Here is a 25519-nt window from a genome sequence, read left to right as displayed (position 1 = left end):
AAGCCTGATCACATGTGCCAAGTAGTTCAGCGCGCACAGAGAAAAGGTCACTGAAGATTAGACCTGCTTACCAAACTGGTCCACCTCCCTAGACGCCCTGTCTGGAGGGTGAACGGAAGGGCTCTCCTGGGCCAGCTCTTTCTTTGTGGCAGTTGCCACCACCATAGCATCGACCTATATGCCCTTAGTCCAGTGAAGCCAATCCACAGGTGCTTTAAGAATCTTATCTGCAAGCGCTTTAAGAATCTTATCCGGGCGCTTGGGTATGGGCTCTACCGTATCCGGTTCCTTCCATGCCCTGCTAGAAATCAAGTAAATCTGGGGATTAGCAGGGGAGGAAACCCAAGATGTTGATGGCCCTGTCCCGAAAACATCCAGGAACACGGACTCAGAGTTAGGTTTGTGGACGGACCACCCAACTTTCTGCTGCAGGATCTCCATGATGTCTCCAAAGGAGACATCCTCAAGTGGGGATGTGGGGGGAACTCTCCCCTTCATCCAAATCCATGTCTTTGGTAAGGGATTCCGAAGGGGAATCCAAGTGCCTCTTCTTGCACGTATGCTTCCTGTGCACCTCCTTGGAGGGATGTGGCAGGGAGTTGTCAGAAGACACGGAGTACCCATACAGGGGGGCTGCCTGAAAGTTTCCTAGAACAGGCTGTCCCACTGTGGACAGAGTTGAAGGATCCGGCACAGGTAATTCAGCTGGGAGAGGGGTTGGGTCCATAGAACGGAGAGTCAAGGATCTCACAGGAGCTGAGAGAAAGTACAGTTGTGTACACATCATAAATGTACATGTTCTAGTGTATTCACTGTTGCAGTCATCACCTGTGGGTTATCCCTGCTGTGGAAGACCTCGGTCGGCCCAAATAACAGAGTTAAGCACCGGCTGCCGTCAGGTCATCAGTGCTATAAAGCAAGGCAGCCAACGTCATTACATCAGTTTTTCTTGCCTTAACCTGTCAGAAGCACAAGGGGCAAGAGAGAAGTGGTCCTGGTGGTTAAAAGCCACCTTGGGAAGCTTGTGTTCCCCGAGGGGAAGATGTTAAATGGGGGATGGAGGGAAAGAAACCAAGGCTGCAACAGTGAATACATTCGAACATCTACATTTATGGTAAGTGTACACAACTGTGCTATGTTCATCATGTTTCACTGTTGCAGTCATCACCTGTGGGAGGATTCCCAAAGCTGAGGAAAAGGGTGAAGGATAGGTTGAGTCCTAGGTATGGGTCAGGAGGCCCTGCAGAATTGCAGAGGCAAACCCTGCCCTACACTTAGAAAAGAGAGGTAGATGGTAATGCTTTGTAAAGATATGGACAGAGGTCCAGGTGGTCGCCTCCAAGATGTCCCTGGTAGATACTCCTCTGAGGAAGGCAGTGAAAGTGGAGGTTGCCCTAGTGGAGTGTGTATGGATAGACTTAAGGATGGGTTTCCCATGTAGTCTGTAGCAAAAATGGATACAGTGTGAAATCCATTTGGAAATGGTTTGTTTGGAGATGGGCTTCCCCTCTGCCCCTGGGGCAAAGCTTACAAGAAGCTGGTCTGTTTTTCTGAATGGCTTAGTACGGTCCGGATATTATCTGAGCTGTCTGTGCACATCTAGTGAGTGCAGAATTCTTTCCCCCTTGTTTTGAGGATTGAAAAAGAAGGTGGGAAGGTGTATGGTCTGTCTAAGGGTCACAAATACCACCTTGGGCATAAGGGAAGGGTTAGTCCTCAGGAAGACTCTGTCTGCATAGAAAATTATGAAGGGCTCGACAGCCATGAGAGCTTGAAGTTCCGAGACCCTTCTGTCTGAGGTGATAGCTAGTAGGAAGGCAGTCTTCCAAGAGAGGTATTTCAATTCTGTAGAAGCGGCAGGTTCAAAAGGAGGTAAGATTAGTTTCTCTAATACATAATTCAGGTCCCAGGGAGGCGTCGGAGGCTTTCTGGAAGGCCTGATATTAAAAGCCCCTTTGAGGAATTGCTTAATCAAAGGATGAGAGAAGAGGGGTGGATCTGAATCATAATGGACAGAGATGGCCGAGGCATGGATTTTAATAGAGGAGTAAGAGAGGCCACTATTGAGCAACTCTGCTAGGTAATCCAGGATGAGAGGGATGGAAGGTTGGGTGGTATTGCCCCCTTTTGATTGTTTCCAGGAGCAGAATCTTTTCCATTTTCCTGCATATGACTTTCTTATGCTGGGCCTTCTGGCCTCTGTGATGATGTCCAGGACCTGTTTGCTTAAGGAGGACTCCTTGTTAGTTTTTAGTGTATAAGCCATGCTGAAAGTTTGAGAGTCTGTAGGTCTGAGTGCAGTACCTTCCCACTTTCCTGACATCAGGGAAAGCAGCTTTGGGGGCTGAAGGTCAGACTGCGTAATAAGGGGTACCGATGCTGTCTGGGCCAATCTGGAGCAATGAGGATGGCCTTTGGTCTCTCCTCTCTCATTTTGATCAGAACCTTGGGAATAAGGGGCAAAGTTGGGCATGCTTACACAAAGAGGGAGCTCCAGGGGAAAGGTCAAGACATCCATCTTCCATGCAAGGAGGTGATATTCCCTGGTACAGAACTTGTGCAGTTGGTGGTTGAGGTGCGGGAAAAGAGGTCCACTTCTGGGGTCCCCCACTCCTGGGTGATTTGCAGAAAGATTTCTTTGTGGAGATGGCATTCGTGGGGATCCAGTAAGTTTCTGCGTAGGTGGTCCCCCACTGTGTTGTTGATCCCTGGTAAGTATCGGGCAATTAGGTGTAGCCCCATGGAGGTGGCTGTAAGCCAGAGACTCATGGCTAACCTGCACAGGGGGTAAGACTGGGTGCCCCCCTGTTTGCTGATGTACCACATTACTGTGGTGTTGTCTGTTTTTATAAGTAGGACACCTGGCCTGAGATGGGGTTGGAAGAAGTCAGAGCCTTTTGCACTGCCATAATTTCTTTCTGCTTGATGTGCAAGTGAAGTTGCTGGGCATTCCATAGGCCTTGGGCACACCTGCCTGCTAGGTGAGTGCCCCTAGGAATGTCTGAGGTGTCGGTGGTGATGGTCTGGCCAGAAGGACGGAGGATGAAGGGAAGACCCTTGTTCATGGCACAGGCCTGTGCCCACCAGAGAAATTTGCCCTTATACAAGCGATCAGAGGGAGAGTGGTCTCTGGGGACTGAGAGTGCTGACACCAAAGGCTCTTTAAGTACCACTGAAGTTTTCTCATGTGAAGCCTGGCGAGAGGGATGAGAAGGATGCAAGATGCCATGTGTCCCAGGGCTTGCAGGAACTTCCTCGCAGTGAGGCGACTTCTTGAAGCCAGCTGGGTGAAGTAGACAGGCAGGAACCGGAAATCTATTTTTTTGGTGGGGTTTTGCTTTGATTTTTTCTCGTTGATTGTGAACCCTAGGGAAGTTAGGAGTGATTTGACAAAGAGAAGGTCCTGCAGCAACATTTCTTTGCAGTCTGCCTGAATGAGGCAGTTGTACAGGTAAGGGTAAATCTCTATATTTCTCTGTCTGCAGACTCTATAGCCGGGGCCAAGCATTTGGTGAATATTCTGGGAGCAGTGGATAAGCCAAAGGGCAGTGCAGAGAACTGAAACTGTTGACAGCCTGCTCTGAAGCGCAATAATTTTCTGCATGATTCCCTGATGGGGATGTGGAGGTAGGCATCTTTTAGGTTTAGTGTCACAAGCCAGGCATTTTGTGTGAGCATAGGCAGGAGCTTCTGCAGGCTCAGCATTTTGAATCTGGGGCCACCAAGGAGGTGTTCAGTTTGGATAGATCCAGGATGGGGCACCAAAGTGCCCTCATTTCTGGGAACAAGGAATAGTCTGGAGAAAAAACCTTAGCCTGTTTGATCTGGAGGGACAAGTTCTACTGCCCCCTGGGATATTAAGAGTTTGGACCTGTTTCAATGCCTCTGCCCACTGGTTTGGGGGGAGGTCTGGGTACCCTTTTGGAATAGGGAGTTTGCTGAAGGAGAATCTGTATACCTGAGAAATTATTTTTAAGACCCATTGGTCCTTGGTTCTAGAGACCCAATTGTCCTTGAAGAGGGTGAGCCTTCCTCCTAGTTTTTGATGAGTGAAAGGAGGGTGGGAGGGAGGGAGGGAGAGTCATTGTAAGTGCTTGCCATAGAAGCTTGGCTTAGAACTCCCTGCCTTAGAGACAGAAGTGGTCCACTGTTTGCTTCATTGCTGGACCGGGGATAGGGGCCTGGATGGCCTATCCCTGTGGGGCTTACCTTGGCCCCGTCTGCTAGTTGCAGGGAAGGCCCAGTGCTTAGAGGGAAAGTTCCTGCTGAATCTGGGAGGTTGAACTTGAAAGAAATCTTTTACTGTTTGCATAGAGTTTGCTTTGTCTTCCATCTTTTTAAGCACCTCTTCTGCTTTTTCCCCATACAGGCGTTCCTTATCTAGGGGTGCATCAATAAGTTTAGACTTGACATGATCAGGGAGAGATTGTTCCTTCAGCCATGCATGGCTTCTAATAACAGATCCTGTCACTGCTACCCTACTAGAGGCTTCTAGGGCGTCATATCCACATTGTAATGAGTGTTTGGCCACTTGGCAAGCAGAGTATAGTAATTCTGCCAGATCTTTTGAGTTGACACTATCAGGAGAGGTAGCAATCTTCTGTTTTAATTGTTCCAAAGTGTGTTGTTGATATTTTAACATATGGAAATGACAACCGAGTACTCTGATAACTAAGGTAGCAGAAGTGTATACTTTCTTACCCCATGTGTCCAGAGGTCTGGAGTCTTTGTCAGAAGGAAGAGGATTCTTGGCAGAACTAGTCTTAGCTCCTTTGGGTCCCTGTGTAATGACCTCAGGGTCTGCAGCAGGATTCCTGTACATGTATTTGTGAGAATCTGGTACTCTGTAGTACCTGTCAGGTTTAGTTGCAGCAGGAGGCAGGGCATCAGAGGCTAAGCTAGATTCATGGAAAACATCATCCATCACTTCCAAAATAGGTGGGATGGCCAGGGGGCTGTGCTGGGGCAGGTCCAGAAACTCATTTCTTTGACTGTGGGAAGTCTTGAGATTCCCATTGAAAATGTTCCCTGAGGGAGTGAAGGGTTTCCCCAAAGGAGAGGTCCTCTAGAGGGGAGGCAGAAGGGATAGATTCCTCTGCATCTGAATCCTCATAAACAGTTAAGGGATTTTATTTCTCTTCAAAAGCAGAATAATCTGATTCCTCAGACTCTTGGTCTGTCATAATTTCTGGAGAAGGATGCCTTTTCCTTTTTGGAGTGGGGGCCTGAGTAGCTCAAATCAGGGAGATGAGATCCTCCGCCATTTTAAGCATCTGAGCTTGGGGTGGGGAGCAGTAGCAAGATGGTGGCTAGAAGCAGATTTCCTATGAGTGGCCTGGCTTCTAGGCCTGACAGAATCCATCAGAATTTGAGAAGCAGTAGTTGGATGCGAAGAGGTAGTTTTTTCTCTAGAAATAGTAGTGCGAAAGGCCTCTTCGGAAGCCAGTGCCTGCATCACGGCTCCAGACCCAACCGAGGCAGAGACAGCCAAAGGCTCGGAAGATGAAGTGGATTTCTGTGGGATACTGGACTCCAAAAGGGTCTCATCAGAGGCCTGCATAGAAAGCGAGTCGGGCATCAGGGGCTGTGAAAGCGCCTCAGTGAATTCCGGAGAACTGACGACTTGCTTAGCGGTAGCATCGTCGGAAGGCTTAGCCACGTGTGGCCTGCCTCTATCTTTATCTCTATGTTTTTTTGGAATATTGACGTATTGTTGGCTGATGGATGCCATATCGGAATTCGAAGATGGAACACAAAAATAATTGTCTACAAAAATAGCTCTACGGCGAATAGTTCTCACATTAAAGAGGGTAGAGAACCGGCGATGAGGGACATTGTGGTCTGGCCCTAAACAAATGATGCAGTAAGAATGAAAGTCTCGGTGTGGGATCTGCTTTCCACAGGCGAGACAAGTGTTAACTTTTTCAGACATCATTTAGAGCAAGAAAAGAGAGTCCCCAACAGGATACTTAGCTTTAGACGTTTTCTACTGAAAATCAACTTCTGGTAGCAACCGACCGGCACTCGTATGAACTACTTCTGCTACGGGCTCCACGGCAAGAAAGACTGATGTAATAATGTCGGCTGCCTTGCTTTATAGCACTGATAACCTGATGTCAGACTACAGGCGACGGCAGCCGGCGCACAAAAACACTGACTCTGGTATTCGGCCGACCGAGGGCTACCACAGCAGGGATAACCCACAGGTGATGACTGCAGCAGTAAAACACAATGAACATCCCTCTCTACTATTTCGTATGCCGAGGGCGAATGAGACTCTGAGGGCAACTCAGGCAAGGCCGGCTCCCTCAGCGTCGAAGTCCAGCGGACTCTCACCGCACTCAGCACCGAAGGTGGAGTCGGAGCTGAACTACTGAAAGCCAAAGCTCTGAAGGGAATGGACAGCTCAGAAAAACAGGCCGATGATGCCAACGTCTCAGACCCAACTCCAAAGCTACAGTTCCGAGAGTCAATCGGGCCTGAAGACAAGGAAACAAACTGCTCAGGGTAACCGTCGGCATTGAGGTACAGGTACCTGCTGGTGACGATTTCTCGAAACTCAGGATCCTCAGACCCAAGGGCTCTGATGCCGATGGGTGGATCGAAGAAGGAGATATAGGCATGAAAACTGGTTGAGTGCTTCTGGCTCCATGGGGAGCCGGAGCAGGTAAAACTCCCATCTGAATCTGCACCCTCAGAAATGTCCTTATGAGCCTGTCCACCTCAAACTCTAAAACGCTACCGGAGGACCTAGCAGAAGAGGCTGTCAACCCCAGCCTGGAGTGATGCCTGGGCAACAACAGAATAGAGACTTGGGTGAGGGACCCGCCTCCTCCAGGGAGAAACGAGGGGATCAGAGCTGAGGAGATGCTGAGGCAGACAGGTGGGCTTTCACAGGAGGTTCCCCCGTGGGGGCAGAGACTTTGTTGGGAGATCATTTCCGCTTGTCCTGATCTTTACCCTTTTCAGTCACTTTTTCGGTGGGGGTTTGAGCCCCTGAAGTGGATTCCATAGTGGGGGGGGGGGGATAAGACCCCCTGAAGATTAATTTATTTCTCCTGTCTATCAGCATGTGCTGGTTAAAGCCCGCACAGAAAGATCAATAGGTATTTAGATGGGACGCCCCTAAGAAGATTACAAACAGAGTATGGCCATCAGAGAGAGGCAGCTTATGCCTGCACTCTGTGCATTTTCTAATGCCTGCTGGCTGAGAATCAGCCATGGCAGGAAGAAATGAGAGAGGAAAAAGGGAGAAGGAAGAAGAGAAATAAAAATACCTATTCCTCCAGCCCTCTAATCTACCAGCTAATTGCAAAAAATATATATTTTTTTACAGGTAGGAAAAGTAAGGGACAGGAAAAGGAGAGAAAATATTCAAAACAAATAAACTTACAGCACCGTAAAAAAAAACACTTAGATACCCTGGAGGGAGCTTAGCAATGGGCCCTGCAACTCTTCAAGCAAGTAGCAAACAAGATCTGAGGAATGGAGGGAAGGTTCGTCATTATGGGTAGGAGAGGAGGAGCTCAGCATTCAGTTCCAAGGCTGGAGTATTCGACTGAGTCGGATCAGAGGACAGATCCGAAACCAGCAAGTTGAAGATCAAATGAACAACTTCAGAGAGTATGTTTGGTTACTTGAAAACCAGAAACTAAAGCAGAAACTATTAAAGACTTTACACCTCTGAAGAGGGAATGTTAACTTAACCTTCTTCATCTTCTCTAACAATTGTAACATACAAGACTAGGAGTTTTAACCTTCTGAAAGTTAGCAGAAGAATAAACTTTCTAAAACTATTGACAGCTTTCTCACCTTTGTCAGAAGGAATTGGGTTGGCAATCACAATATGTTTGGCAGTACATGGTTTTGATAAGGAATAATTGCAGGATCTAGCTTGGGGTTAGAAAATACATATTAATACGTCTGAGGCACTCTGTATAACCTATCAGACTTTTTAGGGCCAAAAGGCTGACTGGCAGGCATACTACAGGCTGTTAAGAAAGCATCCCCTAATGTCGATAAACCAAAAGGAAGGGCTACAGGCTAAGGAAAAGGCAGTTGCAAGCCACATACGTTTGTTGGGAGGCTGGGATTTCATTCTCTTCCCACTGAAATAATTCTTTCATTTCAGTTAAAGTTTTAGAAAAATATAACTCTTTTGGATGGAACAAGGAAGAAACACTTTCTTCAGAATCAGAATCTTCAGCTTGAGGAGAATTTATTAAGAAAAACACTCCCCTCCAATTCCTGCTCATCTGGCTGGGTATCAGCATCAGTACACAGGGAACTTGTGTTCATTTAGAACTCGGTAGAGAAAGAGGATATAAAAAAAAATCAAAATCTTGGAATAAACCTTTGGCAAAGCCCACCTTGTCTTATCTGTCCTGACAGAGAAATGGAGAAGCTATATGCTTAACTTTTTGTTTTCTTTTCCTAAGGGACACAGCAGGGGCACTTATCCAGGATTCAGGCTTCCTAGCCCAGCTCTGCAGTACAATTTCTTCCACTCCCTTACCAAAAACTAACAAGAATGGTATTCCCTTGCCCAGAGAGGACAATCCAAGAGTCAATAGACAGGCCTAACTCCCAGTTTCCAGAGGAGCTACCCCAGTGAGATCAAGAGACAATGATGAGCAGTCAGTCTGAGGAACCAGGTCTGGCAAGAGTAGAGTCACCCATCAATGGCAGAGGCAGTGAGAAAACCGGCCTGACATTTAAATACTCCTTAGCAATGTTAATCTTGTGGCTAGGGGAAGGAAGGAAGAACCAAAGAGTCAGACAACTGTTCCATAGTTAGCCAGAAAAAGAGCAGGAAGTGGAGCTTTGGTGAGGTAGCGAATCTTCTGCCACAAGATTCAGTTTTTAGATTAAACAAAATACAGTGATAATCCCCAAAACTAACAAGTCTAGCCCTCAGAAATACAATTCTACAAAACAATAGATATAAAACCACACACACGCGCACGCGCACACACACACACACACACACACACACACACACACACACACACACACACACTTTTTCACAGAAAATTTTCAAGAAGAAAAAACACCTTCTGATAGAAAATATAAAGTGATATTCCATAAAAACAAATTTCTTAGCATAAATAAATATATGTTTCAGAAAATACACAGCTTTATGTGAAAATATTGATAAAGTGGAAGGTTTTCACCAGAAGAGTACTTATTTGTCCAGCTGTGAAGGAGCGCTAGCTGACAGTCAGCTCTAAGAAGCCAGCCGAGAGAATGCACTTCAGCGTTAAGAAAGTTCTGAAGCTTTGGCAACAGAATCACCGATTATATGTAGCTGTCCACAAGCCTCACGGTGGTTAGGGCGAAAAGGTGAGCGACAGCTTTGAATACTGACCAGTGGTCTTATCCTTAGCATGTAACCCAATACAGCTTAGGCTGCTGCCACAGTGAACTAATGATGACCATCTCATTGTAATTAGGAGTACTAAATGTCATCCAAGGAATTCAAGAAGGACATGCTAGGGTTAAAGCAGGGCTCATGGGATCAAGAAGAAAGAGCAGATCTGATGACAACAACCTTTTCAGAAAGAAAAATCAACAGACTCACATTCAGAAGAGATAATGCTCTTCAAGTGGTAAGGCAGGCTGGACTGCACACCCCCTACCCCCCACAAAAAAAGGAGTCTGGTTAGTCAATTAGCTGCCACCACGATTTCCCAAGATAGAAAGGATGACTTTTTTTCAAGTGATCTCTGCATAGTAAATGGCATAATCCTTCATCAAATCAAGCCTCTTACTCCACATACCCACCCCAATGTCTCCGAAGCTCCAACAGGTCTCCCTTCCTTCACAGCAGACAAAGGTCATTATCAAACCAAAGTTCACAACTCTGAAAAGGAGCAGACTAAACATGACTTAGTGGAAGAGGTCAGGGGGACCTACTGCTATCCCCAATCCATGCATCATGAGACTTAACACCGTACCCTGGAAGAAACTGAAGGATTATGGATGAAACTTTTCTGTAGAAGTATGGTTAGTATAGTGAATTAACTTCAGTTCAAGACTGAGGAGAAGACTACAATGCAGGAGTTCATGATCAAAGCAAAGCAAGAAATGGTCAGACCAACAGACTGGCTCCACATCAATTCACGTCCAAAAGGAAGGCCAAGTAAATGTGTGACACAGCCTATGCATTGCATAAATAACCTGTTACTGAATGAAGCTGTTGCTAAAAGAAAAAGTGGAGTATATACACCTATTTTAAGAGGAATTAGTGAATCTAATATAGAATATGATGCAACACCCGTTGGTCAGGTGGCATCTTACAAAAATAGTTTTATCACTAGTTTTTCCTTACACAGTCACTGTACAGTTGAATGTTTATGTAAAAATTGGGAAGATTTTTTTAAGGATGTTGATTTTATTGACAAAGTTGGTGAAAAGCCTGTGATAGTATATAAAAAGGGAAATGTTTAAAAACTTGTTTGGAAAGGAAAAATAGTGATGTCAACAATAGGCAGAGCATGGGCACTAAAAGATGTGGTAATTATTCGTGCCACTGTGTGAACACCAGTGATAAATTTTATAAAAGACAATTTTACTTGTAACACTACAAATGTTGTATATTTGGCTCAGTGCAATGCATTTTATGTTGGAAAGACCAGCAGACAGTTTAAAAGACGAGTATATGAACATCTTTTAGATATTAAAAACAAAAAAAAATTAATAATACTCTTTACAGACAAACATATTGAGAAATATGACAGACATACTTTTAATTTTTTAATAACTGAACAGGTTAAAAAGATGCCCAGGGGTGGGTCATTGACGAACATCTAGATAAAACTGAATTAAAATGGCAATTGTTACTAAATGCATGCAACTGGCAAGGTTTAAATGATTCCTGCTCTATTAGTTTACTACGAACGTTAACATTTTATGGTAAGAGTTAGTTTTATACAATTATATTTAATATAATGTATAAGTTTTTTAAATGGTTGCATATTAATGTATTTTAGTCATTATTGGTTGTTTTTATGCATGTGACATGAGTTGAGGGGTATTTAAGAGAGTATATTTCTATAATGCAATGTTCTGATGAAGTTCTTTTGAATGAAAGTGTTTAACAATAAAGTTTGTTTGTGTCTGATACAAGCTGTGGTTCCTTTGAAGACTATTCATCTGCCTCTATTGTGTTCCTGGTTTGTGTTTATGGTTGTAATGGAACAAATCCTTTTATTACACAACTAAATTCTTGAATGACAGCCACTGGCTCATAATCAAACTGGAGGTTAAGGTCACCAAGCATAATTATGCATTCATGACCAGTTTAGTCAAGGAGGAAGTCTGAAAACTCCTTTAGGAATGTCCCCACATAACTGGGTAGATGGTAAAAGAGGAACAACTTAAAATTTGCTCCTGCAACTAAAATATATTCAAAAAAAAATTGTCTCCTACAGCCACAGCTCAGGACCTCCACAAACAGCCAGCCCATCCTCAATCCTACCCCCTCCTAGGGCACTGCAATACAAATAATCCAGATGGAATGGCAGAGGCCAAATAAGGGCCAAAGTTATCATCCAACCACATCTCGGTAGTCCGTAAATGTATACTTATGGGCAGATCATCACATCATAAAGTTATTTTAAGTGCTACAATTCTTTTCTGTATTCATCACACATTCACTCTTGTCGCACTTTGTTTCTGGAAACCTATATCAGAATAACCTGGCAAACAGATCTCTGTCTTTATCTTGTAATCTTATTTCATTATTCATTAAAAAAAACAAAATTATTGCCAAAATAGTGGCCTTACCACGTAGAAATAATCTGGAGGTGGTCTCTTAAGTCTATAATAGACTCGTTTTGTCAACTGTTGTAATCCTTCTGATCAAGTTAGTACAACTCTCTATATACTCTCAATATATATATATATATATATATATATATATATATATATATATATAAAATTGCCATGATCCTTTAGTATCTGCATTCCTTTATATAAAGAAAACATTTGTCCAAGTTAGTTAGCTAAAATTTCTTGTTCTTTAAACTTGAAGTTATGGGTTTCTCCTCAAGGCTTTATAAATTGGATTAAATAATTATACCCTCGCCTCAGCATCAAAATTAGAACCAGTGGTGGGTACTCAATGCCTTTCCCTATTAACTATGGGGTAAGACAGGGCTTCTAACACATGCAAAAGTTATTGTAATTACCCTAAGTTTTCCATTTATCTTTTCTTGCCTCTGTCTTGCAGATCACTGGGACTTGCAGTAAATTTACCAATTACAAATTAAATGAGGATAGATCAAGTGTTCTCTTCTTGATTCTGTGTTATCTTGAAGTATTCTCACATCTAGGAAATGGATAGGTCCCCCCAATGGTCAAAAGGACTTGGATGTTTTCCTCAGTCCCAATTATTAGACGATAATAAAAAATATATAAGTAAATAAATAAACAAAATAATGCGTGTGACCTCTTCAAAGGATAACTTGATTCTAATTAAGACAAAAAGGCCAATCATTTGCTTTTGCTGCTTGACAAGTGAATGTTCACAGAATGAATACTTTGTCTCATTTATTACAGTCTCTCAACATATTTCCTACTGAAAGAAGTTGGTCCTCAGGCTGTTTCTTATGAAAAGTGGTTATCTCCAAACTACATGCACATATTTTGGTCATCCTATTGTTGCAGTTCACATATTGGGCCTTTCAATCCAAGGGACCTTTTACTACTATTACAAGATGGCAACTATTTTATCTCTGGTAAAATACATTGAAAATGAGGCTCACAACCAGACTGGGCACTGAATTTTAAACTTACCATACGATTATTGATGCTATTTTTCACAATACCTCACTAATTAGCTGGGAGCTTGAACCCATTCACATAGTGAACAAAATTTGGCTCTGCCTCTACAAACTCTTACATTTTAACTTAGAAATGGAAATGGGACAAGCATTTTTTGTAATCCTAAATTTACATTAAGTGCTAGCTTTAGAACTTCTGCCTTTCATATTATTAAAGTAGTGGCTATGAGTGCAGGCTTTTAGGTTTATTCAAAACCAAACACTGTCATGGTATGGGGCCTGTACTTTCTTCCATTTTGCCTTCTAAGGCATAATATAATAACTGTTACAGCAAAAGGCAAATGGTTCACTGATTCCTTCAGAACAGCTCACAGAAACAAGCAATTCTATTTGGGAATGGCTGTGAGGTTTATGTGGATATATATGTGTATGTGTGTGTATATATGTATATTACACACACACACACAAAACCAGTTTCCTGAAGTGTAACTCTACAAAAAAAAAAAAATTTGAACACATATCTTCCCATGCCACAACCTATGTAAGTTTGTTTTTTTGTTACAGGACTTTGACATATTTCTGTGGCAATGTCAACTCAAAAACAGCAGAAGCATCAAAGGGCTGGCCAAACAAACAGAACATAAGGAGAAACAGTCATGCCAACTTCAACATCAGGTTCATTATAGTGCTTTTACCCACTGCACTTCACAAGAAACTGAAAATGGGTAAGTAATGATAAAATTATATAAAAGATAAAATGTAAAAAAAAAAAAAATCCACAAAATTTTCACTTGGGATAGGATGGGAAAATCTGCTTAATGGGGAACGTTATTATTATCCCACCAGTTACTGGTTGATGTGGCTGAGCTTCTCAATTGATTCCTTGGTTGTAAGCTTACTAAGAACCTATAAACCTAAGAACTCATAAAACACAGTAGCAGCAAAATGAATTAGCAACAACGAAGCAAACAGACAATTGCTGTGTAACAAGTAGCTAAAATTACTGCACTGCAGATTATCTATTTTAACAATTTAGTGACAACTGAACAGCCATCACAGCCAGCAGCTATTTAATTACTGCAAGAGCACATCATACTAGATTGGCAATAAGCAGTCAAAACACTAAAACACATTTGAAAGCAATAAATACCTAGCCAGGATAACTCAATCTCTATAGGAAGTACTAGAACATACCTGCAAGTCTGCATTGCCTTACAGGGGATACCATTAAGCAGAATTGTTCCTCGTAATAATAAGGTAAGGAGGAAGACAAAAATAAAAAAGTCAATAATTGATGCAGATCCTAGCCAGTTCTGTGGCATATGGAAATAAAGCCCTCACTATGCTGCAGGCAACCAAAGTTTGAAAAATAGATCAGGAACCTGGAGAAGTTGGTTGGGGGATGGGAGTGACCAGCTGTTGCTGGCTCACCCATCCTGGGTGGAGATTCTGGCTCATCCCATGAATGACACCTAGAAACTCCACATGGAGTACTGGCTTAGCAAGCACATGAAGCCAACTGCACTCACACTGATACTGATAGAGAAATTCAGTGTGTGGAGGAAAGCATCCTCTCAGAAGGCAGCAAGCACCAAAACTCAAAACAGATACGGTGGGCTGTTTGTTTGTGAATGAGGGGGTAGGCCACCCCACAGGACTAGCAAATTATTTTATTTATTTAATGCATTTGTTTACCAGGAAAGTCCACTGGGCCTAAAAGAGCCCCTTTTCAGTGGAGGCCCAGGGAGAAAAGCTCCAACAAGAACATAGACAAAGAAAAAATATAAACCTTAATTGGTGCATTAGTAGAAATAGTGTTACAGGTAGTAAATATAGTAACACATACAGAATATATACATAAAAGCAGGAATCCAGTTTGATTATAGTAATATATACAGAAAATATACATCAAAGCAGAATTCAATTAATTCAATCAGAGAGGTATAAACAGAGATATATTAATCAGTATTATTGTACCAGTATCAACAAGTGAAGATAAAAATAAAAAATAAATATGAAGAAAGTATCATCAGTCACTAGTGGCAAAAGACAGAGGAGTTTAGTAATCATATAAGGAGAGAGAAGAGGTTAGGTTATAGAGCAGGAACATAGCCAGGAAGCATTGAGATGACTTTTTAGTATTTGTTTGAACAAGGTGGTGCTGCCTGTGTTTCTTATAGAAGGTGGAAGTGAGTTCCATAGTCCGGTGACAGTGAGGGAATAGAGGAGTTGACCAGCAGGTAAGGTGGGCTTATCTACTTTTAGAAGTAGATGATTTTCAGATCTTAGATGCCTGCCAGGATGGTATTTGGCAAGCAGAGTTGAGAGAGCAGGACAGTCTGTGGGTCTGTAGATCATTTTGTGCACTGTAGTTAGTTGGGTGAATAAGAGATGGTGGGGGAGTTCCAGCCACCCTAACTGTTTCAGTGACTTACAGTGGTGGGATGAGAATTTGGCCTTGGTGGCAAATTTGGCTATTCTGGTATAACACATATCAAGTTTGGATTTTGTAGAACTTTGGATATTAGTGAAGAGAGAGGGTAATAAAAAGGTCCTTGCAAGGGTTTGTCTAGTGAAGAGAGAGGGTAATAAAAAGGTCCTTGCAAGGGTTTGTCTAAGAGAGAGGCTAAGAAAGTGTTGGTGCCTGTAGAGCACACCAAGCTTTTGGTGTGTGTTTTTTTTTTTTGATGTTATAGTTTACGTGTAGATCAAAGTTAAGGTTTATATCTATAATACTAGTAATTTAGTGTGTGGGACAACTTCTATGGTGTTGTCTTGGGCTTGTATAGTGAAGAAGTTGGCCAGCTCCCTATCAATATACTCTATCCTCTGGGCTGATGCACTAGTTGAGATTCTCAGTAGAAACGCATAAGTCATAGGTTCTTGCCTAGACATGAGTTACTTGTCCCCCATCTCCACAGATTGAATAGGCTGAATGGATGAAGGTAGGGGCACCACTGGGTAAGTCCTGGGAGGAATAAAAAAAAAAAAAATTAATTAATGTAGATTCCAAATGTCAGGCACAGCAACAAGAAAAAAAAGATTAACAAGAAACAATGATGCCTCCAACTAAAATTAGCCCAAGCCACATTTAAAAGTTATCCCAGGCCAAAATATTTTTGAGAGAAGGCTAGATGGAGGTCATAAGCTGCGGGGGGGGGGGGGGTCATACATTAAGGTCACATTGTCAGGGTAAAAATACAGGCAATGAACATTTCAGAGTACTGTTAAATTGTAAATCTAGGTATTAACTTTCTAAAAGAATAAACGTCACTTAAGAATTATATGTGAACAGGGACTCAAGTTGGATACAAATTTAAAGTGCACAGCATGTGATGCCCTCCAGTACCGAGATGCACTTACTTGCTATCCTTGCCTATTTTAAACTATGTCCTTAAATACTTTGGTAATTTTTTTATTTTTCCCTCTATGATGTCACTGAAAAATTCACTGAACTTAGTCCTTCTACTGACATCACCAAGAGCAATATGTGGCTGCATCCACAGACTTCAACAGGTGCACTACAGTGCGTGTACAGCTTTAAAGTCTAAGGACAAAGCCCCACTCAAGCCCTTGAGTGATGTCAGTGAGAGGAAATCAGTAAAATTATGTAGATGGGTACTTAAAGTTTACAAAGTTTTTTTTATTAAGAAACTGCTCACCTATTCTAGTCAGATAAATGCTGTAATATTCCACAAAGTGCCATGGTATATACCAAATGTGTGACTGTATACTTTAAAAGCTGCAATTATTCAAGGGAGTTGCACCATAAGGTAGGCACCATATCAGTAGTTTAACTCTTAAGTTTGCTCTCTCTTAAGAGCCCAGGAAAGTACAGTTGTGTACACTTACCATAAATGTAGATGTTTTAATGCATTCACTTTTGCAGTCCTGACGTGTGGGATTTCCTGCAGTGAAAGCCCTTGGCCGGCCCGACTACTACAGAATCTCCCTACTCCATGGGCTGGTGGACATCCTGACCAATCTCAGTATGCTTGGGTAAATAGGGAGACAGCCAACATCATGATATCAGTTTTATCTTGCCCCCTTGAAGGTAGGAGTCCCCAAGACGGGTCCTATCGCAAAAGACCTAAGACACAGAACCTAAGCAAGAGAAGGGGAAAAAAGAAAACAGGTGTTCCCCTTGGCTTGAGAAGAAGTTTGAACCAGACTACCATGTAGGCTAAGAGGGAAGGGAAAGAAGACTGCAACAGTGAATACACTTGAACATCTACAACATCTACATTTATGGTAAGTGTACACAACTGTACTATGTTCTTTGTGTTTCACTGTTGCAGTCCTGACTTGTGGGATGATTCCCAAAGCTGAAGGGAGAGTGGAAGGAAGATTAAGGGAGAGGAGAGGATGCCATGCAGAAAGGCAGTGGCAAATCCTGTCCTGGACCTGGAAATGGCTGACAAGTGTTAGTGTTTTGTGAAGGTATGGACAGAAGACCAGGTAGCAGCTTCCAGGATGTCCTTGATAAGTACTCCTTTTAGAAAGGCAGTAGAAGTAACAGTAGCTCTAGAAGCCTCAGATGGCTTCTTGCCATGATGACTGAAACAAAATGAAATACAGTGAGATCCATTTGGAAATAGCCTGTTTGGAAACTGGTTTCCATACAGAACTGGTGGCAAAGGCCACAAAGAGTAGGTCTGATTTTCTCAAGGTTTTAGTTCTGTTAAGAAAGTAATGGAGATGCCTATGCACACCCAAGGAATGTAGGATTTTTCCCCTTGGTTCTGAGGATTGGGAAAGAAGGTGGGCAGGTGTATGGTTTGACTCAAGGATGTGTCAGTGACCACCTTGGAAATAAAGGAAGGGTTAGCCCTGAGGGAGACTCTATTTGGAAGGAAGATGAGGAATGGTTCCTGCCCATGAGAGCCTGCAGTTCAGAGACTCTCCTAGCAGAGGTGATAACTAGCAAAAAAGCAGTTTTCCAAATAAGAAACTTTAAGTTAGCAGAAGCCGCTGGTTTGAAAGGAAGTGGAGTCAATTTTTCCTGATCGCAACTGAGGTTCCACGGAGGGGTGGGTTGCCTCCTGGGAGGTCTGATGTGGGTCACCTCCCTAAGGAATTGCCTTAGCCGGGGGGGGGGTGAAAATAAAGGAGGAAGAACAGGGATGTGGGCTGAAATGGCAGCGGCATGAATTTTGACAGAAAAATAGGACAGACTCTTGTCAACCAGACTAGCCAGATAATCTAGGGTGATGGAGATCTTGGCTAAAGCAGGATTGTGGCCCTGTTGTTAACACCACTTAGAAAATCTTCTCCATTTAGCCAGAGTAAGATTTCCTACTAATAGACCTTCTGGCCTCCTTTAGAATGTCATGAACTTGCTGGCTTAGGCAGACTCAGTCCTGGATGCTCTGGGGTAATCCACGCTGAGAGTTTGAGTGTTTGCAGGCTGGGGTGTACAATCCTTCCCTTGTCCTGAGTCATGAAGATCACCCTCTGAGATAACTGCCGTGGGTTCTCGTTGGTTAGCTTGAGTAGTAGAGGATACCAATCTTGCCTGGGCCAGCCTGGGGCTATCAGTATTACCCTTGGCCCCTCCTCCCATATTTGTAGAAGCACCCGAGGAAGTACAGGCAAGGGGGCAATGCATAAATTAAAAGGTAAATCCAAAGGAAAGAAAAATGCATCCGTCTTCCAGGCTGACAGTAGTTTGCTCCTGGAGCAGAATCTTTTCAGATGAGCATTTTCCTTCTTGACTATGCTGAGAAATGTTTCCTGATGCAGTTTCCATGCATAGAATACATTACATTTCTACTGAGGTGATCTGCTGCTGTATTTTGAGCACCTGGAAGGGATTGTGCCAAGAGATGAGGTCTCCCAAACCTGCACTGTAAAGTGACATAGACGGTTGGAATGAGAGCCCCCATACTTGTTTATGTACCACATGACTGTGGTGTTGTCTGTTTTGACTAGAAGGAAAGTACAGTTGTGTACACTTACCATAAATGTAGATGTTCGAGTGTATTCACTGTTGCAGTCATTACATTTGGGTAATCCTGCTGGCAGGTTGCCCTCAGTTGGCCTGAATTCCAAAGTCCTGGGTCCTGCATCGGCTGCTATCGCCCCTTCCCTGACGTCAGGTCGTCAGGGGTATAAAAAAAGCAGCCAACACCATTTTCTTCAGTTTTTCTTGCCCCAGATGTCAGGTGCCCCCTAAAAAGGTAGCCAAAATGTATATATATATATATATAAAAATACATGCACCAATATAAACTTTACCTTCATCTACAAGCAAATACACCACATAGGTTGTATAAATCAGAGAAGGAAAGATAGGTTCCATCAAAAGAAAGGGGGATGGTGGGGGGATGGTGGGTGGGTAACCTGGACTGCAACAGTGAATACACTCGAACATCTACAATTATGGTAAGTGTACACAACTGTACTATGTTCTTCGTGTTTCACTGTTGCAGTCATTACATTTGGGTAGAGTCCCAAAGCTATGGTTGAGAGGCTGGAGCTAAACAGTATTAGGAGCAGCTATGAGGCTTTGCAGAACTGCAGTGGCAAAGCCTGCCCTGGATTTAGAGTAGAGTGTGCACTGAACTCCAAGTAGCAGCCTCTAAAATGTCTTTGGTTGGTACTCCCCTGAGAAAGGCTGCTGAAGTGACTGCAGCTCTGGTTGAATGTGGCCTAATGTCCTTGGGCACTGGCTTGCCATGGTGAAAATAGCAGAAATGAATGCAGTGGCCTATCCACTTTGAAACAATAGCCTTTCCGTGAGATCCTGCAACATATGCCACTAGTAATTGCTCTGTCTTCCTGAAAGCTTTAGTTCTGTCCAAGTTGAATCTAAGCTGTCTGTGTATGTCAAAGAATGCAGAATTCTCTCCCCCTTGTTCTGTGGATTTGGATAAAAAGTTGGCAGATGAATTGTTTGGTTAAGAGCCACACTGAACACCACCTTAGGCATAAACGTAGGGTTTGTCCTCAGAGAGACCCTGTCTGGATAAAAAATGATAAAAAGTTTCCACAGCCATGAGTGCCTGTAGCTCTGAAACTCGTCTTGCAGAAGTTATTGCTAGGAGCAGAGCTGTTTTCCAAGATAAAAACTTTATATCAGCAGTAGCAGCTGGCTCAAAAGGAGGCAGGGTGAGTTTTTCCAAGACACAGTTGAGGTCCCATGCAGATATTGGTGATCTCCTTGGAGGCCTTCGATTTTTGGCTCCTCTGAGGTACTGCTTTAATAAAGGATGAGAAAAGATTGGAGGCTCTGTATTGTAATGAGCCGAAATGGCAGAGGCATGAATTTTAATTGATGAAAAAGATAGGCCTTTGTCCAGCATCTCAGTTAAGTATTGCAAAATCTGAGGAATATTTGGTACAGCTGAATCAGTTTCTTGTGCCTGGTTCCAAGCACAGAATCTCTTCCATTTTCCAGCATAAGATTTTCTAGTACTAGGCCTTCTGGCTTCCAAAATGACGTTCATTACAGCTTTACTGAGAGGTATGTTTTGTATGACTACATTATCCGCCATGCTGCCAGGTTTAAAGTCCTGAGTTGGCTGTGCAGGATCTGATTGTTTTGCTGAGACAGTAGATGAGGTATTTGTGGTAAGGTCCAAGCTGGGCATTGAGACAAGTTTCTTAGGATTGGATACCAGTACTGGCAGGGCCAGTCTGGGGCAATCAGTATCATCTTTGGCTTCTCCTGTCTGACCTTCAGGAGTATCTTGGGAAAGAGAGGCAGTGGGGGAAAGGCATATACTGATAGGTTTTTCCAGCTGAAAGATAGGGCGTCCACATTCCATGTTTGTGATAAGTCCTTGTGCAGAATCTTTTTAGTTGGTAGTTGTAAGGGGAGGCAAATAGATCTATGTCTGGGCATCCCTAATTCCTTGTTATTATGCTGAAGACTTGTGGATCCAGCTGCCACTCGAGGGGATCCATGAGGTTTCTGCTTAGTTCATCTGCCAGAGTATTTTCCTTTCCTGGCAGGAATTGTGCCTGCAGGTGTACTTGGTAAGTCAATGCTATGTCCCACAAAGTCATGGCTAGTCTGCAAAGGGGGTAAGAATATGTGCATCCCCTGCTTGTTTATATACAACATGACCGTGGTGTTGTCTGTCTTTATCAGTAGTTGTCCCAGATAAAGTAGGTCCTTGAAGGCTGCCAGGGCATTTTGAACAGCTACCATCTCTTTTTGATTGATATGTGGATGCATTTGGTTTGAGGACCATGTGCCCTGAATGCATCTTCCTGCCATGTGGGCCCCCCCAGGCATAATCTGATGCATCCGTTGTTAGTGTCTGCCTGGCTGGGGGTAATGTGAATGGCTGTCCCTTGTTCTGGTGACCGGCCTTCGCCCACCATCGAAACTCCTGTTGTAGGCAGGGAATGAGAGTAATCATTGTTTCCAGGCTGTGGCAATGTTGAGTCCAAACACTTTTTAGGTACCATTGAAGTTTCCTCATATGCAGTCTTGCATATGGAATTAGTAGGATGCAAGATGCCATGAAGCCCAAAGCCTGCAGGATTTTTCTTGCAGACAACTGGGCCTTTGTTGCCAACATTTTGAAATAGGTAGCCAGTTGCCTTTGTTTGTCTGGAGTGAGATAAGCAATCTGGGCAGTTGTGTTTAAGCTTGCACCCAGGAATATTATCTCTTGAGAGGGTACTAGTTTTTAATTTCTTTTCGTTGACTGTGTACCCTAGGCATGTTAGAAGTCTTTTCACAAATGCCAGATGCTGTAGAAGAATGTCCTTGTTCTCTGCTTGAATTAGACAGTCGTCCAAGTAAGGATATATTTGTATTCCTCTTTGTCTGCAGAATGCAATTACTGGTGCCAAGCACTTTATAAAGACCCTGGGCACAGTGGATAAGCCAAAGGGCAGTGCAGAGAATTGGCAATGCATTGAGCCAGTCTTGAATCTGAGGTATCTTCTGCATGATTATCTGATTGGGACATGCAGGTATGCCTCTTTTAGGTCTAAAGTCACAAGCCAAGCGTTTTTGTCCAGCATGGGCAGAAGCTGCTGCAAAGTCAACATTTTGAATGTTGGTATATCCAGGAATGTGTTCAGAATAGATAGGTCCAGTATTGGTCTCCAGGCCTTATCTTTTCTGGGTACCAAGAACAGTCGAGTAAAATCCTTGTCCTTGCTCTTGTTCTGGTATTTGTTGAATAGCCCCCATGTCCATGAGCGATGAGACTTGTATTTTTGTGCCTCTGCCCATTGATTTTTTGGCAGATCTGGCCAGCCGTTTGCCTTTGGCAGGGTATGGAAATGGAACTTGTAGCCTTGTGACACTATATTTAGAACCCACTTGTCCTGGGTTATAATGTGCCAATTTTGAGAAAAAAGTGCTAATTTTCCCCCTAAGGGTGCTGCCAGAAGAAAAGTGCTTGGTGCAGGCAGGGGGAAGTCATTGGGACTGATTCCTGTATGGCTGTGATTTATCTTCTCCAACTTTGGAGGTAGAAGCACCCCATTGCTTTGACCTGCATGAACCTTGCGCCTGGGATCTGCCTCTAGGGCATCTGGATCTGCCCCTTTGAGGTCTGTCTGACACAGGAAAGGACCAATTCTTTGTAGACCAGTGTCTACTAAACCTAGGTGGTTGTACTTGCAAGAAATCTTTGACAGTTTGCATAGATTTACCTTTGTCCTCCATTTTCTTTAACACCTCTTCTGCCTTAACACCAAACAAAGTATCATACTGTAAAGGTGCATCTAATAATTTAACTTTGACATGATCAGGCAGATTTTGTTCCTTTAACCAAGCATGCCTCCTAATTACAGAACCAGTAACTAAGGCCCTGCAGGAGGCCTCCAAAGAATCAAAACCACATTGCAAAGTATGCTTTCCAACTTGTTCAGCTGCATGCAATAAATCTTGCATTTCCTTGTTTTCTGCACATTCAGAGTTTAACAACATTTTCTGTTTAAGCAATGCCATGACATGTTGCTGATATTTGAGCATATGAAACTGACAGTTTAAGGCCCTTATAGCCAAGGTAGCAGATGTCTAAACCTTTTTTCCCATCTATCCAGTGCCCTAGAATCCCTGTCAGAGGGGGTAGGGTTTTTTGAAGTGGAAGCCTTAACTCCTTTGGGACCCTGTGAAATAGTTTCTGGGTCTGCAGCAGGTTTTTTAAAAAGGAATTTATGAGAGTCAGGAACCCTGTAATATCTATCAGGCTTAACAGGAGCTGGTGGTAAGGAGTCAGGGGTAAGACTAGACTCCGAAAACACATCATCTACAACGTCTAACACAGGTGGAGTGGCTAGAGGCCTGTGTTGAGGTAGTAAAAGGAAATCCCTGAGCCTCTTCTTAGATTCTGAAAAATCTTGGCTCTCCCAGTGGAAATGCTCCCTCATGGTATGCAAGGTTTCCCCAAAAGAATAGTCCTCAGGAGGAGAAGCTGAAGGTATAGATTCTTCAGCATCAGAATCCTCATAGGGGGGAAGAGAATATTCCTGATCAGAAGAGGAATCAGAAGAAATAGAAACCTGATCTGAGGATTCATAGTCAGTCTCTTGCCTAGGCCTCTTATCAGGAGGGGATGGGAACCTCTAATCAAGGTAATCAAGTCTTCGGCCATTCTGAGCATCTGTTTTTTGGGCATAGAGGCTTGTCCACATGGCTCTTGAGTTTGTTTCTTTGCTTTAGAAGGTGCTTTAGTCTTCATCTTTGAAGCTGAAGTTGGTTTAATGTAAAGATGTTTAGGTCTGAATACACCCTCAGAAGCCGGTGCCTGCTCAGCGGCTCCGGACCCATCTGAGGGAATAGTATCCGAGGCTCCAAAACCCTGAGTTTCCAGTGGCATGGCCAACTCCACGTGAGAGTCGGTAGCAGCCTGCGACTCTAATGTAGCGGGTGTCAAGGGCTGCGAAAGCGCCTCACTGAGAACCGGTGAACCGGAGACTGGCTTAGGAGAAGCTTCGTTGTCGGGTTTGGGCCTGGGTTGTTTATCTCTCTCCTTTTCTTTGCATTTTTTGTGAACTCCGGTAGTCGGATGGCTATCCGACGACATTTCTGGGTAATTAAACCGGCATCCAAGATAGTTTAAAGCAAAATCATACCGATGCTTAATAGTGCATTGGTTAAATCTAGCACAAAATCGACAACCAGAAACACTGTGATCAGGGCCTAGGCAAGGAATACAGTAAGAATGAAAGTCCTTATGAGATATTTGCTTTCCACAAGAAATACAATTATTTACTTTTTCTGACATCGGTCTGGAGCAAGAAAAAAGTTTCCCCAATGGGGTACTTAGCTTTATCGAAGACTTCGGATCCGAAATTCGAACACGAAAATCTCAGGAGTCGGCTGACCGGCACTTGCGAAATGCTTCTCCTTCAGGCACCACGCAGCAAGAAAGACTGAAGAAAATGGGCACAGAAACGGCAGTTAGGCATGTCATGATCTGGGCCTAAACAGGTAACACAAAGTGAATGGAAGTCTTAGTGTGGAATTTGCTTAGAGACAATTGTTAACCTTATCTGACATGAATTAAGCCAAGAAAAAAAACCTCCCCAATGGGGTACTTAGCTTCCAGACGATTTCTCTCTCGTGCAGACTAACTGACACACTGAAATACTGCTTCAGGCTCTGACTGCAAGAAAAGACTGTGATCAAGATGTCGGCTAGCTCCCTATATACCCAACTGTACGGACGTCGGTCAGGAATTCCACTGCCCATGGAGGTGGGAGATTTTTCTCTGGTAGTTGAGCCGGCCAAGGGCTTTCAAAGCAAGAAATCCCACAAGTCAAGACTGCAACAGTGAAACAAGAACATCATCTAATTTTATAATATCCTAAAACTGCATCTAGCAGACACTAAATTGTTAATTTTGACAATTACTTTGGGTTGATACTTAAAAAACATAACTCCGAATGCCTATCAACCACCACATTGTTTTCTGGTAAACAAAAGCAGAAACTACACAGTCTAATGCTTTTATTTTACAAAAAGGCACTTACCAAAGTAGTCAATGAATTTCTTTTCATGAAGAGTCTCTCCAAATACTGCAATCCCTCATCTTTCAGCAATTCCAAAGGAAACTGGTTTAGGTTCTTGTAGTTTAAAAAAAGATTCTTGTGTTTTTTTATTCTTGCCACTGAAATCACCTTACAGATATCTGACGTCATTGCCGATGCAACACCTCGATGGCCACTATGTTATACTGATGCAAGGCACAGTGATGGCCCTTTCTGAAAAGGAAAAAAATAAACTGCCAATATTTTGTAATTATAAAGGCACAAACGCATGAAAAGTAGCTATGCAGTTAAGGCAAAATATATGACAAAATTATAACATTATTACTGCTGAATACCTGAGTTGTTTGGCTTCTGCTACATACCTACAATCAACTGCATTACTATCTGAGTTAAGTACAAACTTGCAGTGTTAAAGATTGTACTGCATTTCATTTTTCTGTCTATTTAATTGCTTCATTGAAAATTGTGTCTGTGTCTCTCTGTAGTTATTTATTTTTCTATTTAATTGTTTCATAGAATACTGTGGTCTCTGTCTGTCTCTGCAATTAGTTTGCCGTCCGCCATCCCTGTTCTTGTTTTGGTATTAATCTTGGCTTTGGAATTGCCCACCCCTCCTGTAAATTTGTGTTTGAACATTCCACCTGGGTCTATCTCATTTGCTCACTCAACTGAGTACAGTGAGATCATATTTTGACTTCAGACACTCCTACCAGTCCCATCTGTTCAACTCTATCCCAGCTCTATTCCAGTCTAGTGTCACTAGCTCACTC

At 43.0% G+C, this 25519-nt stretch overlaps 1 protein-coding gene across 3 annotated transcripts in view; it reads right to left on the bottom strand.

The window, feature by feature from the left end:
* Positions 1-25519, bottom strand: part of LRRC28 (leucine rich repeat containing 28) — a 1318547-nt gene that overhangs the window by 1141995 nt on the left and 151033 nt on the right. For 2 of the 3 annotated variants that reach the window (XM_044078388.1, XM_044078386.1), the window contains exon 2: positions 24732-24962. In XM_044078388.1, coding sequence (XP_043934323.1) covers positions 24732-24899 — 168 coding nt within the window. In that variant the 5' untranslated portion in view covers positions 24900-24962. Of the gene's footprint in view, positions 1-24731; positions 24963-25519 lie in introns of those variants that run through there. The other variant, XM_044078389.1, reaches the window with a different exon arrangement.

This window comes from Protopterus annectens, chromosome 7.part0 (genome assembly GCF_019279795.1).
Source record: "Protopterus annectens isolate FY-2018-M chromosome 7.part0, PAN1.0, whole genome shotgun sequence".
Classification (NCBI taxonomy): Eukaryota; Metazoa; Chordata; order Ceratodontiformes; family Protopteridae; genus Protopterus; species Protopterus annectens.
This window is presented reverse-complemented; position numbering and strand designations above follow the sequence as displayed.